The following is a 25,478-nucleotide window of genomic DNA, read 5'->3' on the forward strand; positions in this document are numbered from 1 at the left end:
TTAATTACTAGCTCAAAGGGTATAGACCATGTTAGCGGCAGGACCAGGCAGCATCCAGACTTCCCATCCAGCTCTCACACCATCCTGACCCTCCACATAGAAGGGGTGCCTGGGATCCTGCAGTGGTACAGGAGCTAAGGCTGGGAATGCCATACAGTTCCAGGGCCTGAAGCAGGGAACCGTGGTCCACAGGCCGTTCAGTTCAGTTTAGTTGCTCAGGCATGTCCAACTCTTTGTGACCCCATGAACTGCAGCACGCCAGGCCTCCCTGGCCATCACCGACTCCCGGAGCCTACCCAAACTTGTGTCCATTGAGTCGGTGAGACCATCCAGCCATCTCATACTCTGTCATCCCCTTCTCCTCCTGCCTTCAACCTTTCCCAGCATCAGGGTCTTTTCAAATGAGTCAACTCTCTGCATCAGGTGGCCAAAGTACTGGAGTTTCAGCCTCAGCATCACTCCTTCCAATGAACACCCAGGACTGATCTCCTTTAGGATGGACTGGTTGGATGTCCTTGCAGTCCAAGGGACTCTCAAGAGTCTTCTCCAACACCACATTTCAAAAGCATCAATTCTTCAGCACTCAGCTTTCTTTATAGTCCAACTCTCACATCCACACATGACTACTGGAAAAACCATAGCCTTGACTAGACGGACCTTTACTGGCAAAGTACTGTCTCTGTTTTTTAATATGCTGTCTAGGTTGGTCATAACTTTTCTTCCAAGGAGTAAGTGTCTTTTAATTTTATGGCTGCAATCACCATCTGCAGTGATTTTGGAGCCCAAAAAAATAGTCAGCCACTGTTTCCACTGTTTCCCATCAATTTGCCATGAAGTGATGGGACTGGATGCAATAATCTTAGTTTTCTGAATGTTGAGTTTTAAGCCAACATTTTTACTCTCCTCTTTCACTTTCATCAGGAGACTCTTAGAAAGATGAAAAATCTGTGCCTCCCAAGCAGGCAGGTGAAGCAGTTGACTGAAGGATAAGCAAGTTCCCTGCATCTAGATAACTGAGGTAATTCCTTCCCTCTCTGCCACAATTCCAAGTAAAAACAAATAAAAAGAGGCATTTTGATGAAATACACCTGGCTTGAGAATAGGAGGCTTTTATTTTTTTAATGGGACAGAACTTAACTTTGTCAGGCTTCACTTGCACAATCATACATACCCTTGGCACAGGAAGACTTCAGTAAATTTCCATAAGTTGCCTTAATAGGGAAAACCCTTAACTTAGTAAGGTAAATAAGGTAAAATAAGGCTTACTGTCTGAGGCTTTCAGATTTTAGTTTTGAGAGCATTAATGGTTCTGAGAATGTACATACATGATCACAATCAAAATAGGGAAATAAACCAAACAACAACTTGTGAAACCAGGCTTTAAAACCTAATTTATTAAACTAGATCAGAGTTTATCAACCTTGGCTACACATGAGACTCAACTGCCAACCATGTGAGTTAACCATCTCGGATATTCCACCAGCTCAAGCCCTCTGATAACTACACCTGCAGATTTCTAGTCTTCAGGATGAGACCCCTACACCGTGGAGCAGAGACAAGTCATGTCTACTTTGTCCGATTTCCTGACCCACAGAATTCAGGGGCATTAAAAAATAATGTTTTCAGACCACGAACTTTGGGGCTGATTTGTAAACAATAACAGTAACTGGGACACCTGGCAAGTGTTTAAAAATCCCAATGCCTACGGTGCACTTCAGCCCGATGAAGCCAGAAATGCTAGGGGTAGGAGTCAGGCATCCATTTTTAAAGCACGCCAGATGATTCTATCGTGCAACCAAGGTTTAGAACCATGTCCGGGCCTGTACTGTCCAACACAGTAGCCACCTGCTGTTTAAACTAATGGGCTTCACTGATGGCTCAGTAGTGAAGAAGCTGCCTGCCAAGCACGAGACGGGTTCGATCCCTGATCCAGGAAGATCCCATGTGCCCCAGAGCAACCGGGCCCCTGTGCCACAACTACTGAGCCCGCACTCTGGAGCCTGGGAGCCACAAGTACTGAGCCCATGGGCTGCAACTACCGAAGCCGGAAGCCCTAGAGCCCATGCTCTGCAGAAGGAGAGGCCACCGCAAGGAGAAACCCACGCACTGCAACTGGAGACCGGCCCCTGCTTGCCGCAACTAGAGAAAGCCAGTGCAACGAAGACCCAGTGCAGCCATAAATGATAAATAAATAAAATTCTAAAAGTAAAATAAATTTAATGACAATGAAATAAAATATAAAATTCCATTCTTTGGTTGCACTAGCCACATTTCAAGTGCTCAGTCATCATACATGGCTAGCGATTACCATAGTGGACAGCAGATGTGTAGAATATTCCCACCATCACAGAAAATTCTAATGGACCAGTCCTGGTCTAGAGCAGTGATTCTCAAAGCTTGGTCCTGAGCTCAGAGCAGCAGCATCCCCTGGGGACTTGTTACAAGTGCAAGATATCAGGCCAAGCTATGGCTCAGAACTTTTTGGAGTGAGGCTCTCCAAATGAGCCTAATGCACTCTCAAGTGTGAGAACCCCTGGGCTGTTATTAGATCCACATAAAATCATTTTTTCCATGGCCTAGCTCATACCTACATATGAAAGCTATCAACTTTGAACTCCATACTAATGTAAGGGAATGGTTCATGTTGTCATACAATTTCAGAGATGCATTTTTGTGTTGAGTAAGTTCGCTTAGGAAGAAATGCCTTGCAATTGGCAAAGGATTCTTAAAAAGTTCCAGTTATTTTTATGCTCTCTGTTATTTATAATTGTTAAGAGAAGCAACTTTTAGGTCCAGAAATATAGAAATATGGTTTTAAAGTTATGAAACTCAACAGACTACAGTACTCAACTATTAAAATTATAATTATGAAAACCATGTTGCTTGACCAAATGTAAATGGGACAAAAGCAAAACACAAAATTTTAACTACAAATATTTATGTTTATGGACAAGGACAAAATGAAGGAACGGGAAAAAGAAGAATAACGGATGTTAGGTTTGGTTGAATAATGACACGTTCCCCCTGCCCCCGCTTTTAAACTTCTGCCATGCTTCTTATAAAACATTTTAGACTATCTCAGGAAGCAATCTTTTAAAAAGATACAATTGTGCTTTGATGTGAAAAGTTCACTTCAAGAACAATTTGGTAAAATACTTCTAGTACTTTATTAATGACTCACCGAACTGTGCATCTCATAGTAAAAGGAAATCAACAGCAGAAACCAACACAACACTCAGAGCAATTACACTCCAGTGCAAAAAATAAAATTGGGGGGTTTTCCTGGTGGCTTAGCTGGTAAAACATAAAATCGAGACTGCATTCAAGCAAATGATGAGGCTTGGACTGTTTATCCTCCTAATTCTGAGGGTCTACGAGGGCCTATAAGGAAAAAAAAAAACTTTCCTTTTTTTTTTTTTTAACCCTAGATCTTACAATCAAATAAACAAATTACTCATTTTTACAATAAAATTTTAGAGCTATGAAAACTTGACATTTTTCCATGCTTATTTGGTTTCCATATCATTGTTGGATGGTAAAACGCCAAATAAACTAATACCCAAGGAAGAATTTCTGATATTTTCCTCTTACATTTGCAAAGCTAAATTCCCAGAAATATAATATTTTGTAGAGTGATCTTGAAAAGATAGCTCTTAAATTCCATATAAATCAACTCTTGATTGTTTTCATGTGACTTTTAGTATATACTTCCTTTCTTGATAGCTCTGCTGTTAGTAAATTTCATTTTTGTTAAGGTACAAAATTCTCTTTGAGTGTTTCTATATATCTTGTTGATTTCTCTGCCATTCTGTTTCCTCTGCTGGTAACGTTCTCCAAAGTCCTTTAAATTCTAAATGCAGAAACACCTTCTTTGTTCTAGCTCCTGGGAAGATTTGAGAAAGGGTAACTGTGGCTGAATAACTGAGAAACCTTGATGTCTTCAGAAAGCCTACTATTTGGGGAAGAAATTTTCTTATAAATGTTTTTAAAATATGAGTGCATAGCATATGTTTCAATTTTATTGAAAACTGGAAACAATTCAAGTTATCCACTTTTCTCTGACTAGGTTTTGCCAGAAGAATCCAAGTGGTAGAATGATAAACTGGCTAGTTTGTTATCATTTTGAAAAATCTCCCCAGCCCAACAAGCATATATATTTTAAGCTTAACAATAACCAAAAAAACACAGGAAAAAAATTCAACTAATATTTTTGCAATAGTAATACAAAATTAGGATTTTCTAATTTTTTTCAACTTTTGTACTGATTACAACTAATTATCTTCATGAATGCTAGTAACTAAGAGTTGCATAAGGCAACTACTACCTTTAATTATGGCATTTATATGTGCTCTTAAGAAAAAAACAATTTTATTTCTATTGTTGAAAGTTGAAAAGGGATTTGACAGAACATTTAATAATAATTTTTTTAAAAACAACAAAGAATTTACAAAAATGCTTTCTGTCCACTGGGCACTCTTGAATCTAGGCCCTGAGAATACAAAGATAAATCATATATAGTACTTGTCCTCGAGAAAGCCCCAAATCTATATATTTGAGAAAACCCTTTAACATAAAAGGCAGACACCAACACTAACAAAACTATGCACTTTGAAAAGAACAAGAAAGAAAAAGCCTACTATATAGAGAAAAGTATCATTAGGGTCCTCAGAAAGACAGAAAATGCCACAACTAGAAAATAAGCACAGGATGCTATATATATATTTTTTAATCTAAAAGAGTTCTTGGAAATTAAAAATATGATATCAGGGGAGAAATTTAAACATAAAGTTTGGAAGATAAAGTGGATAAACCTCCCAGAAGGCAGAACAAAAACAATAGATGAAAAGCAGAAAGGAAAAATAAAATAATCAGATGTCCAGTTCAGGAAACTCCATGTCTAAATAAGTGCTCCAGAAAAGAATAAATAAAAAGAGAGCATTTGCTAATGAATTAATTCAATCAATCTTTTCAGAACTGAAGGATACAAGTTTCCAGGTCCAAAAGGCCCACCACTGTAATTTCACAAAAAAGGAGAAGAAAGAATATTCTATAGGATTCCAAAAAGGGAAAATCTAGGTCATGTCTTAAGGGCTGGAAATCCAAATAGCTTCAGACTTCTCAACAGAAACACTGGAGGCAAGACGACATTAAAGCAACCAACATCTTTAAAATAGCATTTGTTACCCATCCAAACTATTAACGAGGTAAGTGGGTGGAATGAAGATATTTTCATTTTTGAAATGAAAAATTCCACCTCCCAAAATTCTTTCTGGGGAAGCAACCAAAGGATATGCTCTACAAAACTGAGGCAGCAAAGAAAGAAAGAAAAGAGAAACAGAAAAACAAGAGATTCCACACAGAAAAGAGTCTGTAAAAGGAATTCTCAGAATGATGTGGCAGGAACCCCCAGGATGATAGCTGCATCAGGCATAGCCTTTATAAATTATAAAACTACTCCACACTTCAAAGTATTTACACTGATTTAAAATATTTATACATATGTATGTATGCAGAACCCAAAGTCTTACCCACTAAACTTGTATTTTTCAGATTATAAACTTGTGATCCTTTAGCAGGTTTTGAAGTTAATTTGGTAAGTCACAACCTATGTTTCTAAAATGAATGAACAGAAAGGGGTAGAAAAATAACAGATATTGCACATAGTAAATTTTTTAATGAACCTTTATATAGGTGTACACAACAGTGCATAATGTAAAATACATTTTCAACTGTGAACAAAATAATTTTTAGTCACTAATCTTTAGTACATTATAAGTACTTTTAGGCTTGTCTTTTAAAGTGAGAGATGACAACCTATTTTAAAACAAAAATGGAAACCGTGGACATCTAATGAAAATATTCCATTATAACATTCTTCAAAGTACCACTGATATCATGCATGAAGAATGCTCACTCCTATATTAGTGAAATCTAAATACTCTGCTTTCTTATAATCAACTTTGTAATACTGAGCCATAGAGAAGAGTAACAACACAGAAAATACAATAAAACTCAAAGTCACCTAGATAATGTAGAATATTACTGCTTCTTTGGTGATGGATCTTTTTCATTTGATATGATTTCAACTAATTTTTCCATTTTCACTCTACAGTTTTTCTTGAGGAGAAGAAACCATCCTAGAAACCACTGTAATAGCAGGGGAAACCAGTCTGGGGGAATAAACAATCAAAAACTTGCAACATATAATCCATAAACTGGAAAACATAGATGCAGTCGAATCGACCAAGCCGTAGCTTTCTTCCACTGTCCGACCTTTGTGTACCTTGTAAGCTACACTGCCCACCTTCCAGTATGGAAAAACTGGGCCAGAAGTTAAAACTTTGATGCTCTTTTACTAAGAGCCTAAATTTATCCAATTTTTCTTTTAACTTAGCTAGGTTATATATGCACACTGCTTCAGTTGCTTACCCTACAATTTACTTACTTTAAAATGGTTTAAAAAAATCAAGAACAAAAATCTCTGTACAAAGCAAGTTCCATTACATTCTGATGATAAAGCTTCACTTCCTAAAAGCTACAAAGATCAGACTGATATATACATGGGTATATATATTTTTTATGGGCTTCCACAGTGGCTCAGCAGTAGAGAATCCCACCTACAATGCAGGAGATGCATTAGATCCCTGGGTTGGGAAGATCCCCTGGAGGAGGGCATGGCAACCCACTCCAATTATTTCTTACCAGGAAAATTGGGGACAGAGGAGCCTGGTGGGCTACGGTTCACAGGGCTGCAAAGAGTCAGACATGACCGGGCACACACAAACATGTATGTTTTTAAAACCACAATTACCACCCATACTGGATTTTTTTTTTTTTAAGGAGTCAACATACTGTTATTAAAGGATAGAAAAGATGTTTGTGGAAAATATATATATATATATTTGTGTGTGTATTTGAAAATATGCATGGGAAATCAATAACAGAGGTCACCTTTTTTGTTTTGGGAGAGGTGAGAGGATATAAAGTGTAAGGATGACAGCAGGAATGAGAGGAAGACTTTGCAATGGATACTTTGATTTTTAAACTATTACATATTTTGGCAAGTCAAGGGTTCTCATTCTGTCCTCCTTCCTGAATTGCCTGGCTCCTGCACCCTGCTTCACATTCTGCACGCACGCACACACAATCAGCCAGAAGTAATCTGTGGCAGGTATGCTTTCAGTTTCTTTGACTAAGGACTTTCTACTGATTTTGAAAAAGTGAACCTGCACTCTTAGCACCCCCCATGACCAGCACAAATGCCACCTGTCTTTACAGGATGCCAAGGCCCCGGGTCACGTCCACAGCCCCTCCTCAGCATTCCCATCACAGTACAAACCATCACCATGCAGACATTTGCTGAGGGTCTGCTACATGCCAGGTGCTGTGGGTAGGTATGGAAGACAAAAGTCAGTAGGACAAGGTTCCTGCCTTCCCAGAGCTGACAACCGAAAGGAGAGGAGACAGAAGAGGAAACAGGCAATTTTCAAGAGATATGGTATATATAATGGCAAAAGCATTAGCTAAATGATCTACCGCACTATATTTTAACTAGTTTTACTTCTCTCTTCTCACATCTCTCAAAGGTGTGAGCCTCCAGCATAGGCTCTGGGTCCACAGTGGTCTTTGGATCCCCCATGCTGAGCATGGCACCTGCATGATCTGAACTTCACAATGAACTTCACACATGTCTCCTGCATTGTAATGGAATGGTATGTTAAGAAACCCATCCATATAACTCTTAATGTTTCAAAATGGTTTATTAACTATCAACTATTAATCTAGAATTCTGTGGTACATTATAATCTTAGAATTTTAGGACCAAAACAAACATCTTTAACATCAGAAGTCCTGTGATCTCTTAGACCTTAACATGTAGTCTTGGCTTTGATTCCATAAAGGGGGAAATTATGAAAGCTAAGCCTCTCCGTTTCTTCCTGGAAACCAATGTACTCTTGCTTGTTTTTACTAGTAGGACTGAAAACTTGGACCTAGTAACTTAAAATTCCAATCACCATTAATACATTAGTAATTTCCTGCAATATTTGGAAAAACAGCTATTTCAACTTGATAAGGTTTACCAAGATTCATTTAAAAACTTCTTACACTTCAAGCCTTGGACTTCTAGGTAAGAAAAATACTAGTCTCACCTTGCTCTGAGCTCGATTCCAAAACAAATGAAAGAAATGAATTGCAAACATAACAAGAAGCATTGTTGCAATTAATCAACCTAGAATGCAAGGGAGAAACTGTGTCTATTTTTAAATGCACTGTTGCTTTAAGGGAAAACCCACTGGAGAAAGATGAAACCAAGCTGCATAATGAAAATCAAAACGCATTTGATGTCTCCATCCTTGCAAAGACAGTAATCCTAATGTGCAAGCAGTGCTGCTGGGTTGAATCCTCCCCGTTTGTCTATAAACTGAATGACAGGTACCTAGGCAAAACCCACAGAAAGAGCCCATCCACCACTCAAAGAATTCTGTGAGGAGGTGAGAACATGTTTCAGCACTATTCTTATAGCTCCAGATAACTGGCTATTCCAAGAAGCAAGCATATGGCAAAATCCCCAAATCACCCTTCAAATCATTACTCAAAAGATCCTGATTAATAATGACGGTGGTGGCCCTAAAAATGATCAACTGATTATTTAGCCTTTCCAGCCAAGTGTCTGCAGTTGTAAAGTCTATCCACATTCCACAAAATTAAATCCCTGTCTGTCCACAATGGACAAAGCTTCATAACATTAAATAGTAGCTAATAGTAACAATCCTTATGGTTAAGAGTGGCAAGAAGCAGGTGCCAAACCAGCAAGGAAAATAGAAGCCACAGAAACATAGGAGTTGACAATTCTACCTGTTTCCTAGATTGCTTTGAAGAATCTGACCCAGCAGAATTTTTTTCTGAAACATGTGAAAATATTCAGTTTGGGGGTGGGGGGGATGGGGGAAATGTACTGGTGATCTAGGCAGCCAATGTAATCTGTAAATATCTTAATTTACTCAATGAGTTTACTTGCTATTAACATGAAATATACAACTATATTGCTATACATGGGTCTAAAATACTATAAATATTTAAAATGTATCTAAAAATATTATCCAAGGATACAACCATTACTGTTAAAAAGCATTTAATACATTTTAAATATAACTTAGCTATTTACTATCACCATAACAATCTGCACACTGGATAAAAATTTCTAGCCTCAGCACAAAAAGCAAAAAATTCTCAAACTTACCTCCTGATAATTTCTTCCCCCAAATTTAGTAAACTATGCCTTGGACACTGCATGATTATAGAATGAAGGCAATTGCTTCCTTTAGCAATGAAGTAACAAACCCTACTTCAGAGATGCTGTTCAGTGAAAAAAAAAAAAAAAAAATCTCCAGAGAGCAAAAAAATTGCTAAATTGTATCACATCAATCAACAGGTAACAGGTGACTTTTAGAAACACAAACTCACTCCGGAGGAGTTAATTTTTCAAATCTCCCTGGTTTCTCTTTCCTATTTTTCCAAGCTACCGCACTGCTTTACTGAATGAATTCCAACCGTTTTCTTCTCAGGGGCTTACCAGAAAAATGCCAAATATTCAAATTATTTTAGGGCATTTTCCCATACTGTAGCGTGGAATAGAGCAGAATTAATAAGGATCCAACAGTTACCACTTTTCACATGCAAATATGTTGCCATCTAGTAAATGCGGCCCCTCTTAAACATCCCCCCAGTGTCTACACAGCTCCGGGCACTACTTTTGTTTTCCTGAAAATCAAAATTCGCGCATTACATTCAGGCATTATCTCAACCCAGCACCAACAAAATAATAGATCTTAAATGGTCCAGGCCTGAGCCTGCATCGTACAAAACTGTTTTGCTTTACTGCGGGGGTGGTGGTGGGGGGTTCCCTCCCACTCCCGATTTTACACAAAGTTCCTTAACAAGTCTGCCAAATAAAGCCAAGAGCGCTGGGGTGGAAAGAACCGGGGGCACCGGGTTCCACGGTGCCGGCCTTGGGTGGTCACTTCCTCGCCTCAGGCCTCAGTTTTCTCATCTGTAAAATGTGGCGATGGGACCATCATCTCGAGGGTCCCAGCCGGCCCTCTCGGGGTGTCTCACCGCGGGCCGGGGACACAGGGCTGGTCCCGGCTCTGGCCCGGGGAGTCCTGCCTCTAGATGGGAGGGGACAAGGGGGAGGGGGGCAGAGAGGAACTTGGACTTGCAACAGCTTCAGACGGGAGCGTGCGACAAACTTGAAGCCGTCCTCCTAACAATAGGAAAGAGCACTCCCATTTTCCTGGCTCAAACTTGCCGGAGGCGGCGGGGCTGCACCCGCGTTTACCTTTCTCCCTGTTTGCTGTTAGAAGGAGGAGGGTGCAGGACCGTTTGATTCCCTTCCATCTCCACCACGCACTTGGTGTTGAGTTCCAGTTCTGAAAGCAAAAGGGTAGGCGCAGCGTTGCAGAGCCGAGCATCCGCGCCCGCAGCCCGCCGCTGCGCGCCCGCGCGGGGCTCTCCCCCGGGAGGCGGCCCGAGCCGGGAGCCGGCGCACCGGGTCCCCGCGGCCGCGGCGGGCGCCGCCTCCTCCCCGGAGCGACCCCGGCCCCGGCTCGCCTCCCCGCTCCCGCCGCCCCCAGCCCCGCGGCCCCGCAGTTTTCCAAAGTTGCCCCCCACCCCCCGCCCTCAGCCCCGATCGCAACGCGCAAAGGAGCGGAAAGCTTGCTCACCTCGTCGGTTCAGGGGCCGGACCCGGACGGCAACTTTTACCTTGGTATCCGACATGTTGGCGGCGCCCGCTCGGCCCCCAGGCGGCCCCTGCACGCGCGCCCCCCGAGCGCGGCCGCCGCCGCTCCGCCGTGAGCTCCGCGAGGCAGCGCCGAGGCGCGCGGGCCATCCCGGGGGAGCGCGACGCGGGGCACGGCCGGGCCCGGGGAGGGGCGGGCGCGCGGGGCGGGGCGCGGCGGCCGCGGCGGCGGCGGCGGCGGCGGGCGGGGAGGAGGCCGCGCCGCCCGGGCCCAGGCGCTGCTCTAGCCGCGCCGGCCCAGCCGCGCGCACAGCGTCGCCGCCCCTCGCGGCCGCCCCGGGCCGGGCCGCGCCGCCATCTTCCCCGCCTCGCGGCGCCCGGAGGCCCGGCCGGCCGGCACCCGGGGCGGGGGCGGCGGGCGGCGCACGCGGGGCTGGGGGCGCCGCTGCGATCCGGATCGGGGCGCTCGCTTTCCCCCCGGGGCCCGGCCTGTCCCCCGCGCCCCCGGCGCCGGCGGGGACCCCACGGGCACCGCCTTGAACTCGAGTCACCTTCTGGGGCCGCTGTCACCGCAGCCCCCGGGAGCCCCTGGGCGTGCCGGGTGGGCAGGCCTTACCCACCGGGGGAAATGCGCCTCCACCGGCCGGCCGCCCCCTGCGCCCGCCCCGCACCGCCCCGCGCCCGGCGCGCAGCGGCGTTTTCCCGATGCTGAGCCGAGGCTGGAGGTCAATCCGTGCCTCCGCCACCAAACGAGCGTGTTTGCAAAGATTGCTCTCGCTTCCTTCCCGGCCCTTGCGCTTCTCCGGCGGGAGAGATGTCCAGTGTGGGCTGGGAGGGTCATTAACTCTTACATAAGAATTTAAGAGCCATGGATTTTGGTCGCGCTTGCCAAAGACCGACCTCGCTGCCAGGGCGGGACTAGGGGGGGATCTGATTTATTCTGCGCGGTTCAACAAGTGCTTCTTGGGCGTGCACTAGGTGCCCGGCCTGTTGAAGCGTACACAGAGTCTATAATCCCGAGTTGAGATCAGGGGAAATCTTTCTAGCTCGCTTAAATGTAGAAATTCAATTTTTCATAAGGTCATTCGAAGTTGTCTTGGGGGCCTACTGTGTGCAAGGTGCTGTGGAGGACACGCAAAAACGTGAATAAAGTCACGCATCCAGTACTGCAGACACACACTCTGTGGAGGGGAAAATAGCACCGAGTCAGGTGTGACGCCAGACTGTTGGCAGGTGCTTCAAGAGGTTCAGTTCTGTCTCCAACAGGTGCCAAGTAGGGGCTCGACTCTCTCCCCACCCCACCCGCTATCCTCTGTCATATCATGAAAGCCTGGAATACCTAAGAAATTTCCACTTTATAAGAAAGGCAAGGGGAAACTGAATGGAGACTTTGGGTTTGGAGCCGGGGACGGACTCTAAGACTCTCATCAAGATAAGAGGTGATGATGGCTAGAGCAAAGCCAGCGGTGGTGAAGATGCAGGAAGCAGGGCTTACTGTGGAGATAAGAGTGAAATAACTCAGCAGCCACTGGGATGTGAGAACTGAGGGTCTGGGAGGATGCTGGCACACGTGTGTGTGTGTGTGTGTGTGTGTGTGTGTGTGTGTGTGTGTGTATGTGTGTGGCTCAGTCATGTCTCTCTGCGTCCCCATGGACTGTAGCCTGCCCACCGGGCTCCACTATCCATGGGATTCTTCAGGCAAGAATACTGGAGTGGGTTGCCATGCCCTTCTCCAGGGGATCTTGCCAACCCAGGGACTGAACTTCGGTCTCCTGCATTGCAGGCGTATTCTTTATCCTCTGAGCCACCAGGGAAGCCCATGCTGGCCCATAACACACCATAAATAGATAAGAGGTCTTAAGGTGAGAGGGGCATGGTTAATTTGCTACTGCTGGTTAAATAGTTTCCTCTTGTTTTTTTGGTCGGTTGGTTGGTTGGGGTTTTGTTTGTTTTTGCCAAGTGGTCCTTCTGTTTTTCCGTCTTTCTCCACCCTCTCCAACCTGAAAGTCCCAAATCAATCCTTACCTCCTCTGAGAAGAGTTTACCAAATGTTTCTTCTTCAAAACAGCTTTAACCCTAACTCATGTGAGATTGGACTTCCTGGTGGCTCCATCCATAAGGAGTCCACCTGCAATGCAGGTTCGATCCCTGGGTTGGGAAGATCCCCTGGAGAAGGAAATGGCAACCCACTCCAGTATTCTTGCCTAGAAAATCCCATGGACAGAGGAGCCTAGTGTGCTGTAGTCCATGGGGTCGAGAAAGAGTTGGACGTGATTTAGCACGTCCCTACAACACTTTTACAACCCTCCTCCCAAATGGTCATCCCTCTGCTTGAGTTTGTTTGCTGGCAGAGTGCTCTCTCATGAGTGACTCTAACATTCTACTGTTAGAGAAGGGCTCCGTACAAGGGCTTCCCTCCTAGCTCAGTTGGTAAAGAATCTGCCTGCAATGCAGGAGACCGGGGTTCGATTCCTGGGTCGGGAGGATCCCCTGGAGAAGGAAATGGCAATCCACCCCAGTATTCTTGCCTGGAGAATCTCATGGACAGAGGAGTCTTGCAGGCTATAGTCCACGGGGTTGCATGAGTCTGACTCGACTTAGCAACTAAACCACCATGAAGAATCAAATTTGCCTCCTTGTAAATTGTAACTGCTGATTTCAGCGCTACTGTCTAGAGCTTCCCCCACGGCAAATCAAACTCCTCTTCTACACCAACAGCCCTTCAGACACTTGAAAATGGCTCTCATGCTCTTCTGAAGACCTTTCTTCAGAATATGCTGTACTAGGGACTTCCCTGGTGGTCCAGTGGCTAAGACTCCACGCTCCCAATGCAGAAGTCTTGAGTTCCATCCCGGGTCAGGGAACTAGAACCCACATGCCAAAACTAAGAGTTCGCAGGCCAGACTAAAGACCCCGCATGTTGCAATGAAGATAGAAGACCCACATGCCACAACCAAGACCTGGCACAGCCAAATAAATAAATAAATTATTTTTAAAAAAAAAGAATATGCTGTTCTAGTTACTGTGGTTATATAACACATCCTCCCGGCAGATTCGCAGCTTAAAGCCATTTGAGAAGGGCTCATCTGGTTCAATCATGAGGTTGCAGAGATGGCAGTCAGGTGGTAGCTGGGGCTGGAACGTGGGAGCTGGAGCAGCAGGAGCAGATCAGACGTTCCTCTCTCTCTAGGTACTTTCAAGCTTTCTCCGTATGGTCTTTCTGCATGGGCGGCTTGAGCTTCCTCACAGCATGGTGGCTAGGTTCTAAGTGTGAGCATTTTAAGAGTCGCAGTGTAAGCTCTTCCAGCTTTTATGACCTTACATTAGAAGCTCTGTAGTGCCACTTCTGTAGTCTCACAAGCCCTCCCCAATCCCAGGCGAGAACTACAGTCCCCTTATCTCAGTGGGGGAAATGTCAGAGTGGATCTTTCAAGATCTTGTGATGTGGGAGGCATTTGTTGTAGCCCTTTTTGTAAAGTGCAGCCAGCTTGCCACATATTGCATTCTCTCAACTGTCGTGGGCATTCTTCTCTGAAACTATAACAAAGTGAGGGGACTTCCCTGGTGGTCAGTGGTTAAGACTCCTCAGTCCCAAAGCAGGGGGCATGGGTTTGATCCCACATGCCACTCCATGTGGCCAAAAAAACAAAACAAGAAAGATAAGGCTTAGGAATGAGATAGACTGTATTTGAATTTTGTCTCACATGTGGCCTGGAACAAATTTTGAACTCCCCACAACAAATTTTCAACTGGTTCATGAGTAAAGAAGAACTATGAACTCCTCTCCCACAAGATGTACTAAACACCTTTTTGAGTAAATGCCTGGCATACAATGTTCACTGTTTCTGAGAGCAGCTGTTCCCTCTCCCTCCATCATCCCTTGACTTCTGGACCTCAGCTACCATGTTTGTACGGTATAACCCCACATTCCTGGTAAAATTCAGTGGACCCCAAGGGCCATTCCTGCCACAAGCTGAATCTATCCGTTTCTTCCCCCTGGAAATCTAGGCTTGGGATTCAGACGGTTGTGACTGAGAGTATGACTCTTGGAATCAAATTGTCTGGTTGGAATCCTGAAACTTCCTTTTCTGAGAAAGAAAACATGTATTAACTATTCTGGGCCTCAGTTTCCTTATTTGGATGATGCTGTGGTTGTTTAGTCATTCAGCTGTGTCCAACTCTTTTGTGATCCCATGGACTGTAGCCTGCCAAGCTCCTCTGTCCATGGCATTTTCTGGGCAAGGTTACTGGAATGGGTTGCCATTTCCTTCTCCAGGGGATCTTCCCAACCCAGGGATCGAACCCATGTCTCCACATCTCCTGCATTGCAGGTGGATTCTTCATCGCAGTGCCACCAGGGAAGCCCATAAAGCCCAGTGTTTACTTATAAAGATTAGATGCATTCATGGAGAAAAAACTCGGATGATGGTAATTGATGATGGAAAAAGTCCCTACTACATAGGGTTGTTATGAGGATAAAAGGAGTTCATATCTGTGTTGATCTCATCCCAGCATTGTAAGTGGAAGCTGGCACCTCCCTGGAATCAACCTGAGGGCTCTGGAAAGACTATTCTTCATGATCACAGGGAGGTTCACACTGAAAAAGAGTTCAGAAGTCGTTGTTGCAGGACATTAAGGGAAGTGAGAACTGTTTGGGTTTGCATTTCCAGGTTTCTAAGACCCTTCCAGGTTCTTCTTCTAGACTCTGTTAAGGCTGAGCTCCATTCCTGCTCCTTGAATCTACACTGAAAAGAGAACTGACCTGGGAAAAAGTGCAACGGACCTGAGAAGGCAGAAGAGGCTCATGGAACAGTAGCAGTGGTATTTTGTCCACTTGGAGAATGTCAATAAGTGACGCAAAATATTGTTGGCATTGACCTCTATCCGGAGAAGGGGAGTATGTGGAGGAAAGACACAGCCTATAAACACGATGAGGAATGAAAGGCAGCACAGAGCAGGCAGCGAAGGCATTCTCCCTGGGGTCATGCAGCCGGGGTTCCGATTCCAGCTCTGACATGCGCAGTGGCAACGCCCCAAACGTGCACATGGCCCACGCAAGGCCAACAAGGGAACCTGTCCTCCTGCCACAATTGGCTCTTCAGGCCGGTTTGCTACGAGGGGATGAGGTGGGGGCTGTTCCCAGGGCTCTTCCGTAGAAAGAAGTTCCCAAAGGGTGTTTATGGGAGGAGCGCTTATGGGAAACCCGACCTCAGGCATTTGGCAGGCAGAAATCCCAGTGGTTATCCATCTAGGAAGGTGTCGGAGGCTGTAGACCAGGGATTTTAACTGGATGGGCTTATTCAAAAGAATCTGGACTCTTCTATTGCATAAGGCTTTGTTGGATTTTGCTGTTGTTTATTCTTATCTTTGTTTAATTGAAGTAAGCAGCAAAAAAAAAAAAGCTGATAAAAGAATGGATGTGCTTTTCTCTAGTGGCATCAAGGGGAGTTCTGGGACCAGACAGTGTCACACTCTGAGGTCGGTCTGAGGACAAAGCAGCTCAGGGAACAGCAAGGCAGCATCCTTCTTAGATGGACAACCACTGGGGTTTCTGCAGCCACGAGACTGCCATATAGAATTAAAGGTTCATCAGAGAGCTGATCTAGACTGAGAAGATCCTGGTTGTGGGTCCGAGCTATGCACAGGCTTTGGGGAGCTTTGCTGATAGCACAGCCTGGCCCAGACTTTCTTTTCAAGCATCTCTGCAATCCCCAAAGTCCAGCATAACCAGTGAATACAGTTACTGCGTCCACTAGACACTAGACATGCCCCCATCCACCCGGTCTATGCACTTTACACACATGCTCTTTGTTAGGAAGAGCCTTTACTTTAGAAACCGGAAATGCCCTGGGATCTGAAGAACCCAACAGACACCTGACCACAAACATTCCGAGGACTCTGGAATCATCTGATTTCAAGCTATTTCAGCCAGAAGGGGGCTGCCAGGCTGATGTCAAAACTGCTAATGGCTTAAGTCTACAGAGGATCAAAGAGTAATGATGGCAAAGGCAAATACTTAAATAAGAGGATTTCCATAAATCTACTTTAACAATGGTATCCGTCAGCCTAGGCTAAGTCATGCCGTGGTAACCCCACAACCTTTGAATCTTGGGGGCTTGTGTAAATGAGGCTTTATGCCCAACTCAGGAGACGTGTCCACCAAAGCTCGGTTGTGGCTCTGCTCCTGTCACTTTCAAGTCCCGGGCCAATGAAACAGCCTCCATTTGGGACAATGCCAGTTTTGTGGCAGAAGGAAAGCAAAAGATGGCAGACCACACAATGACTCTTCAAGATTTTGCTCAGAAATTATGCATATCATTTCTCAATTTTCACTGGACCAAGAAACATCTCCACTCGTGGACCTTCTGCATTTGGGATTATTAAAGCCAGGAAAGATTCCCACAGTGCTGAGAACCAGATAGGAATGTATTTATATCTGGTGACAAATTGCTTCCCAAGAGAAACTGATAGGAAAAATTACTGCCATCAGAATAAAAGTGTGGCCATTCTAGGGCACCTTTGTGTTATCATTTTCTATCAAAGATGCAAAATGTTTTTTTTTTTTTGCAAAATGTTTTCTTAAAGAAATATATATTTGGGGGTTCATCATGGGTCCTGGCTCATGGCTCCTTATAACTCTTGTAATTAACTAAGTGATTAGAGCATGGGAGCATCTTTCATTATAATATTTGGTTTTAATCCTTCATTCCTGAAATAGCTCCAGAGCACTAAAGGGGAAATGAGGAGATTTTTGGAAAGATAACCACAGGATGAGGGCTGGTTGCCAGGGAAACCGACCATGTCATTACAAGGCTGGGAATTAAAAACTCACCTACCCTCTCTACCTCTATCTCAGAGGCAGGGAGGTTGAATCAAATACCAGTGGTCAGTGATTGAATCAACCATATGTATACAAGGAGTTCAGTTCAGTTCAGTTGCTCAGTCATGTCCGACTCTTTGCAACCCCATGGACTGCAGCACGCCAGGCCTCTCTGTCCATCACCAACTCCAGGAGTTTACTCAAACTCTTGTGCATCGAGTCAGTGATGCCATCCAACCATCTCATCCTCTGTTGTCCCCTTCTCCTCCCACCTTCAATCTTTCCCAGCATCAGGGTCTTTTCAAGTGAGTCATATACAAGGAAGCCTCCATTTAAAAAAAATGATGGTGGTTGGGAATCTTCCAGGTTGGTGAGCACGTGGAGGTGCTGGGAAGGTTGCTTGCCGTGGAGAACATGGAAGCTCCGTGCCACTTCCCACACACCTTGCCCGTGTGTCTCTTTCATCTGACTGTTCCAGAGTTGTATCCTTTTATAATCAACCAGTGATCTAGTAAGTAAGCTTTTTTCCTGACTTCTGTGAGCTGCTCTAGCAAATTACTGAACAGAGGAGAGGGTCATGGGAATGTGTAGCATGACCTGGACTTGCTACTGATGTCTGAAGTGGGAAGGGAGAACAGTCTTGAGGGATGGAGGCCTTAACCTGTGGGATCCAATGCTACATCCAGGTGGATGCTGTCAGAACTGAATTAAATTGGGCTTCCTTGGTGGCTCAGACAGTAAAGAATCTGCCCGCAATGCAGGAGACCTGGGTTCAATCCCTGGGTTGGGAAGATCCCCTGGAGAGGGGTATGGCAACCCAGTATTCTTGCCTGGAGAATTCCATGGACAGACGAGCCTGGTGGGCTACAGACTAGGGGGTCACAAAGATACAGACACGACTGAGTGACTAACGCTTCTGTAGGGCACCAGTTGGAATCTCCTGAAAACTGGAGAACTGCTTAGTATGGGGAAAAACCCTACCCGTTTGGAGTACAGATGTATTCAGTGACTAGATGGACAACAAAGTGTGTTTTTTCCTTTAGAGAAGGGCTCCAGCCATCTACCACAATAACATTTATATCTCACAATGGTTCAGGGTAGCAAATATTTATTCAACATTGACTACCTCCCAAGCACAGGTTCATTATTTAATTCTCACAGTACCCTCTGAGACACACACTATTATTATCCTGCATTATATGATAGGTTAAAAAATAAAGAGAAAATTTAGGTAAGCTGTTCAAGGAAGGGAAGTGGCAGCCTTGGGATTTCAATGCACATACAAATTGAAACATGCATGTGAGTGATTTTCATAAAAAGGATAATAGATTTCCCCTGACTCACCTATATTTTTCTGGCGCAAAAAAATTAAATAGGCAATATAAATAATAGTCTGTTACTATTATGATTTACAGTTTAATGCACTATGTAGCTTCCATAAAAGGGTCATAAAACATTATGGGAGACAGACGAGAAAAATGGGGGATGACGGGGCATTATTAGTAACATCATTAGTAATGATGTCCAGTCTGGACAATGCTTCTGTCAGTGAACATGCACTGATACTTTTTTTTTTTAAAGCAACAGTTTTCATTTAGTCAAATTAGTATCAAGACAGACTCAAGGCAATGAGAATTCCATGGGAAATTAGTAAACTTACTTGGAGTTAGTTAAAGGCAGCTGTAATCCATTGGTTTGATTGTCTCCCTCTTGGACTGTGAAGTCCTTAAAGAATTAGAATCTACGAAGTGACAGGCACTTTGAAGGGCCGCAGTAAAAGGTAGTTATTTTCATCCTTACTGTTGTTGAGTATGGGAGAAACTTGCCCTGCCCGTCTGAATGTGGCCAGTCCATAATGAATGAATGGAGTAGTAGGTTCTCTGTCCTTTGCAAAATAGCATGGAAGTAAACGCATAGGCTATTGTGATGTTTTCAAATTATTTTCCCTTCAGAGTCTGTGATGCCTTCTTTTGAACATTCTCAGCATTGTCAGATCTTCACTGGTTACCTGGTCCTGGGATTTTCCAGCAAGAAGGAATCTTAGAGATCATTTAATCCAGTCACTGCCTTAGAAAAAGTGGCCCCTGAGACACTAGGTGGTGAGACTGAAGTTAAACAGCCGGTCAGTAACAAGCCCAGGAAGATGGGTGTGATTTTTTTCCAGTTTTTTTCCAATTATTGAGAAATAATTGACATACATCACTATAAGTTTAAGACGCACAGCATGATGGTTTGGTTTACATATATTGTGAAATGATTACCAAAATAGGTTCAGCAAACATCCATCTTCTCCTGTGTATCATCTGGCAGTGTTCACTATAGTGAACTGGTACTGATTTAGCTTATAAGTGAAAATCTGGACATTCTAACCACCTTCCTCCATTTCCGCCCCCCTCCACCTCACCCCCTGCCTCTGGTAACCACAAGTCTGATCTCTTTTACTATGAGTTTGTTGTTGTTGTTTTGGTTTAGGTTTTTAAATCCCACATATAAGTGAGATCATATAGTATTTGTTTTTCTCTGAGTTATTTCACGTAGCATAATGCCTTCAGGGTCCATGCATGTTATCACAAATGGAAGGATTGCCTCATTTTTATGACTAAATAATATTCCATCACACACACACACACACACACACATACACACACAATTTCTCCATTCATCCATTGATGGACACAGGTTGTTTCCATGGCTTGCTTGTCTATTATAAATAATGCTTCTATGAACATAGGGGTGCAGGTATCTGGGTGAGTGTTTTAGTTTCCTTTGGTTATATTCCCAGCTGGATCACACAGTAGCCCTATTTTCAATTTTTTGAGGATTCTCCATACTGTTTCCCATAATGGTTGCATCAATTTACAGTCCTAACAACAGTGCACAAGGGTTCCCTTTTCCACACCCACACTAGAATTTGTTATCTCTTGTCTGGTTTTGATGATGGCCATTCCAACAGATGTGAAGTGATAGCCCACTGTGGTTTTAATTTGCATTTCCGTAATGACTAGTGACTTTGAGCAGCTTTTCATGTACCTGTTGGCCTTTCTTATATCTTCTTTGGAGAAATATCTCTTTAGGTTCTTGGCCCATTTTTAAATTGTGTTATTTGGCTTTTTGCTATTGAGTTATAGGAGTTCTTTATATGTTTTGGATATTAACCTCTTACCAAATATGATTTGCAAATTTTTTTCCCCATTTCATGGACTGTCTTCTCACTTTTTTCATCAACAGCCTAAAGTTATTTGTAGTTAAGTCTGGAGATAAAATGGGTGAATCCTCTGGGTAATATTGGTTGGTTCAAAACCAAGATATAAGTGAAAATAAACTAGTCTGTCTTGCTCTCATAAAAGTGATGGCAAAAAAAAGAAAAAAGAGTGATGGCAATTCCAAAAGAGGAGTCCCCAAAGTGCTAAGATGTCATCAGTGAAATGTGTGAACTGGCTTTGAAGAGGGCTGTCCACACCAGCCCCCCACAATCCCTAACATCTTTCAGGATGTTAACCCTTGGCCAGGTCACAGGTTTTTCACCTAAAACTCCTTTTCTGTGAAGTTGCAGGCCTGGAGAGCCTCAGCATCTTACTTGACCTCAACTCTGCCCAAGCCTTCTAACTTGATGCTTTGTAGACTTTCATCAACCCAAGCTCCTCCTCTGAGCCATGAAACTAAGAAAATGATTCCAGTGACATTTTAATCATTTCTCCCAAGGTTAACACCTAACTAGCCCCATTCTAGATGCCTGGGAGAAAAGTTAACTCAGTACACACAATGGATACTTTGGAGCATTGGAGCTTAACTCTCCTGCATAACCCAGTGAAGAAGGGTTCCTGTTGTCTTTTCCTGTAAGTACTAATCTGTCAGAGTCCCAGATCTGATACAACCAAAGATACAAATTTACCTTGCTCCTGCCGCCAGCTCCCACAAACTCCTGCCTACTTGGGATGTTCAATAAAGACCATGCTCTTGGTGATGAACAAGCAGGGACACATTTGTTTAAAAAGAACAGCTTTCTTTTATCATGTTACTATCAAGACATATAACTAGTTGTTAGCTATGTCACTGTGGATAATTTAGTTACATTCTCTGAACCATTGTTTCTTCAGTTGATTAAGATAGATATAACATGCCCTTTGTAGTAGTCTGAGTATTAAGTGCTATCATCCATTTAAAGCACTTAGCATTGTGCCTAATACATAATAAATATTAAAACATAAAGTACTGATAGTGATTTAAAATAATAAAATAAGATTTACTATAATAGTAATTACTTAAAATATGTATTATAAATTCAATAAATAATGTACTTTGAAATGAGTAGAATGGGAAAAACAGATCAGAACAGAAATGCAAGAAAGAGTGAAATACAAACCAAAATATAATATGTATAATAAGGGGTTTTATAGATCTATAAATTAATTGTTACTAGAATTGTAACAATTAGATACTTGAGTAAATTACTAAAAGTTTTTCATATTAAAAGAAAAGAAGACAGGGATTTCCCTGGTGGCCCAGTGGTTAAGACTTCACCTTTCAATGCAGGGGGCTCAGGTTTGATCCCTGGTCAGGCATGTTCCCACATGCCTCATGACCAAAAAACCTAAACAAAACAGAAGTGGTACTGTAACAAATTCAATAAAGACTTTTAAAAAATGGTCCACATTAAACAAAAATCTTAAAACAAATAAAAATAAGAAAAAATTTAAAAGACTAGTGAAAATTTCATGGGAAAGTCACACACTAACCATGTTTGGAGTCAGTGAAAGGCAGCTGTAAATGAGACGGTTGGATGGCATCACCGACTCAATGGACTGAGTTTGAGCAAATTCTGGGAGATTGTGAAGGACAGGGAAGCCTGGCGTGCTGCAGTCCATGGGGTCGCAAAGAGTTGGATACGACTTAGCGACTGAACACCAAAATGAAATAATATTTCCCTCCCCATGGGAGTGAAAAATCCCTTTTTCCTTCAAAAAGATTCAGGATGTGCGCCCGATCCTTGAACTAGGATTCCTAATTTCTGAGGGCCTCCTTAAGCACTTCTACACATCTTTGCTGGTAGGGACTGTGGTTGTCTCCAGAAGGTGTTTAAGATGGAAGGGAAAGAATAACCTGCAGGATCTTTGAGGCGTTCAGGTTTCCATATGAAGCATTTGCTCAGGGATGGTTAATTTCCCTTCTCACTTGCTCTGCTTTCCAGGTAGCGCCACTGGTACAGCTTTGTAATTTTAGAAAGCATTTCCTAAAGACTTTGGCAAAATTCTGAGACAAGTGGAAGAAAAACAGCACTAAAAATGACTGTTCCCTTTTGAATTAAAAAACCCCACATTTTTGTGGAGGGAGTAATGCACTGAAGTGGCCACGGACAGATGTGTTTCCAAAAATAGATTGTAAGGCAACACTTGTGAGGCTATTGAGACCCTGGCTGTTTATCTGAATGCTTTCTCCACAGAGCTCTACAAAGTTCAAGCATCTATTGACCTTGGAAAGGCTCTAGCTGCATATGTATGTATTGACTCCATAGTCTATGAAATCATTATTATAAAAGGTCAAATATCTTCATATATTTGACAAAGGGAGAAAGGAGTGACAATAAATTTTCCTATAAAAGTCTTTTATACAAAACTTAACCAAATCCAGAGTATGGAGCATTTGATCCCAGTTCAAACAAATTGACTATGAACAGGTATTCTGGGGCCAATCAGAGAAATCTCAATATGGATTGGGTATTACAAGATAATTAAGTAAAACATTTTTTAAATTGTTACTTTTGTGAAGTGATAATAATATTTTGGTTATGTAAATTATGTCATTTTTTAAAAAGATATATACTGAAATAGTTAAAGGCAAATATGTATGGGATTTGCTTTAAATTCTTTATCAAATATGTATCACAGATGGTGCAAAAGTGACTTAATGTCAGTTAATATAGGTGACTGTTATGCTGGGGTTTATTATAATATTCTCTTGATTCATAATGTTTAAGAAGATTTCATAATAAAGTGTTCTTAAAATAAAAATGCAAATTAAAAATTTCTAAAGAAAACTCTAATACTAGAAACAGATCATTACTCACAAAACAAGTAGATGCATTTTGCAAATGGAGATAATGATGAACCAAAAATAGGTCATTTGCAAACCTCGTGCAAAGCAAATTAGGTTTTTCCATGAACTTCGTCAATAATTCATGATCAGACACAATGACAATATTGAACACAGGAGCATGGCCGTGATAAAGAAATCGGAAGGTTAAAGTCGTAGAAAATGTCTCACAATCTCCCTGACCATCTGTCTTAAATAGCTGCCTTTCTCCAGGCACCTTCTGTCTTCTTACCCTGGGCTGTTTTTTTATTCCTGGGCACCTGAGAACCCTGACCTGGGTGCCCTGCTCCAGCCAGACCCCTTCTCCTGGGGCAAGAAGTCGCAGGGCCAAGGGTATATGTTCATCAGAGCCTACACCTTTGCATTAGGGCTCAATTTAGGTTCTTACCAGTCTTTTGCTATTGTGAATGCTCTCAAACATACAAAGGTCTTTAGGGAAAATTCACAGAAGTGGGATTGCTGGTTCAAATGACTTGTACATTTAAAATTCTGAGAGGTTTTACATCTAGAGTTGTTATACCAAGTTACAGCCCCTTCAACGGTGTAGAATGCCTGTTTTCCTCTACCTTTGCTACCAAAGCATGCATGATACTGCCTTGAAAATGCACCACTCAGACTTTGTGCTGCAGAAAATGTAATCTCCGAAGGGTAGGAATCCACCACTGCCCACGCACGGAGTCCAGGCTTCCCAGAGGCTCCTCCCAGGCAGGGGCTCAGTGCAGCCAGGACCCTCAGGAAGGCCCAATCCCGAAAGATGTGGGATTGTTCTGCCGGTGACTTCAGCTCAAGGACTCTCCATCAGCCTGGCCAAACTCTTAGAAGTGCTGAAGCCTGAGACTCTCCCTATCCCATCCTCCTTCCTCTTCCCCTCTTGCCTTCCCAAGCTTCAGATTAGCCTCATGGGCTAAAGGGCTCTCTTCTGCCTTCACTAGAGTTCCCCTAGTCCATCTCTTGCATGTCTAATCCCATCTTGATCCCTGCTTTTCAGGAAACCAGAGTTACAACAGCATATTGGTCATCTCTGCCAGTACGATAGGTAAAAATCTAGCATCTCAAAAATTCTGATTTTTCACTTTTTAGCATAATTTTAACTTGTATTTTTCTTATGAGTGAAGCTGCATGTTTATACTGAAGAACCATTTATATATATTTTTTTCATAAGATAGCTCTTCATCTCCTTTGCCCGTCTTTTTATTGGGCTGATGGTCTTTCTTACAGACTTATAGGATCTCTTTATATTTTAGGGAGTTTGGGCCTTTGAAATACAAACTGCAAAAATATTTTTGTAGTTTATGTCTTCTGTTTTTAAGGATTTTTTCCCCCATGCAAAAATTACTTGTATCAAATTAATATTTCTATTTTTTTCATGGTGTCTGGGTTTTGTTTCACATTTTGAAAGTCCTTTGCCACTGAGAGAGGATTTTAAAATTCTACCATCAGTACTTTTATTTTATTTTTAATATTTAAATCTTTAATCTTTCTTGAATTTATTCTGGTATAACATATTAGATAAGTATCCAAAATTTTTTTTCCAGATTGGCTACCAATTGTTTCAACACAATATAATCATATTATCTTTTGCCTATTAATTAGAAATGCCAGCTTTATCATATAGTACATTTTCATTTGCACGTGGGTCTTTTTCCATATGTTTCATTTGATTTGACTGATCTGTCTCAGGGTGATGCTTTGGCCTGTATGTTATTAGTCTGGTATTATTCAAAATAAACAGGCAGATAGCCAAGATTCTGGTAGAAATTTATTCCAACTCCATCCAGAGCAATATATCCAACAGGTCAGTTGTTCTTCAGGGAAAATATTCTAAAA

General features: G+C 42.8%; 1 protein-coding gene across 13 annotated transcripts in view; it reads right to left on the bottom strand.

Moving 5' to 3' along the window:
• KIF13A (kinesin family member 13A) overlaps positions 1–10,937 on the bottom strand; it is a 196,447-nt gene extending 185,510 nt beyond the window's left edge. For 8 of the 13 annotated variants that reach the window (XM_043450882.1, XM_043450881.1, XM_043450875.1 and 5 more), the window contains exons 1-2: positions 10,725–10,936; positions 10,340–10,430 (exon numbers count right to left, since the gene is read on the bottom strand). In XM_043450882.1, the coding sequence (XP_043306817.1) occupies positions 10,340–10,430; positions 10,725–10,779 (146 nt within the window). In that variant the 5' untranslated portion in view covers positions 10,780–10,936. Of the gene's footprint in view, positions 1–10,339; positions 10,431–10,724 lie in introns of all 13 variants that reach the window. The other 5 variants (XM_043450884.1, XM_043450883.1, XM_043450886.1 and 2 more) reach the window with 2 other exon arrangements.
• Positions 10,938–25,478: the final 14,541 nt, after the last annotated feature.

The sequence above is a fragment of the Cervus canadensis genome, chromosome 28 (assembly GCF_019320065.1).
Source record: "Cervus canadensis isolate Bull #8, Minnesota chromosome 28, ASM1932006v1, whole genome shotgun sequence".
In the NCBI taxonomy this organism is placed as follows: domain Eukaryota; kingdom Metazoa; phylum Chordata; class Mammalia; order Artiodactyla; family Cervidae; genus Cervus; species Cervus canadensis.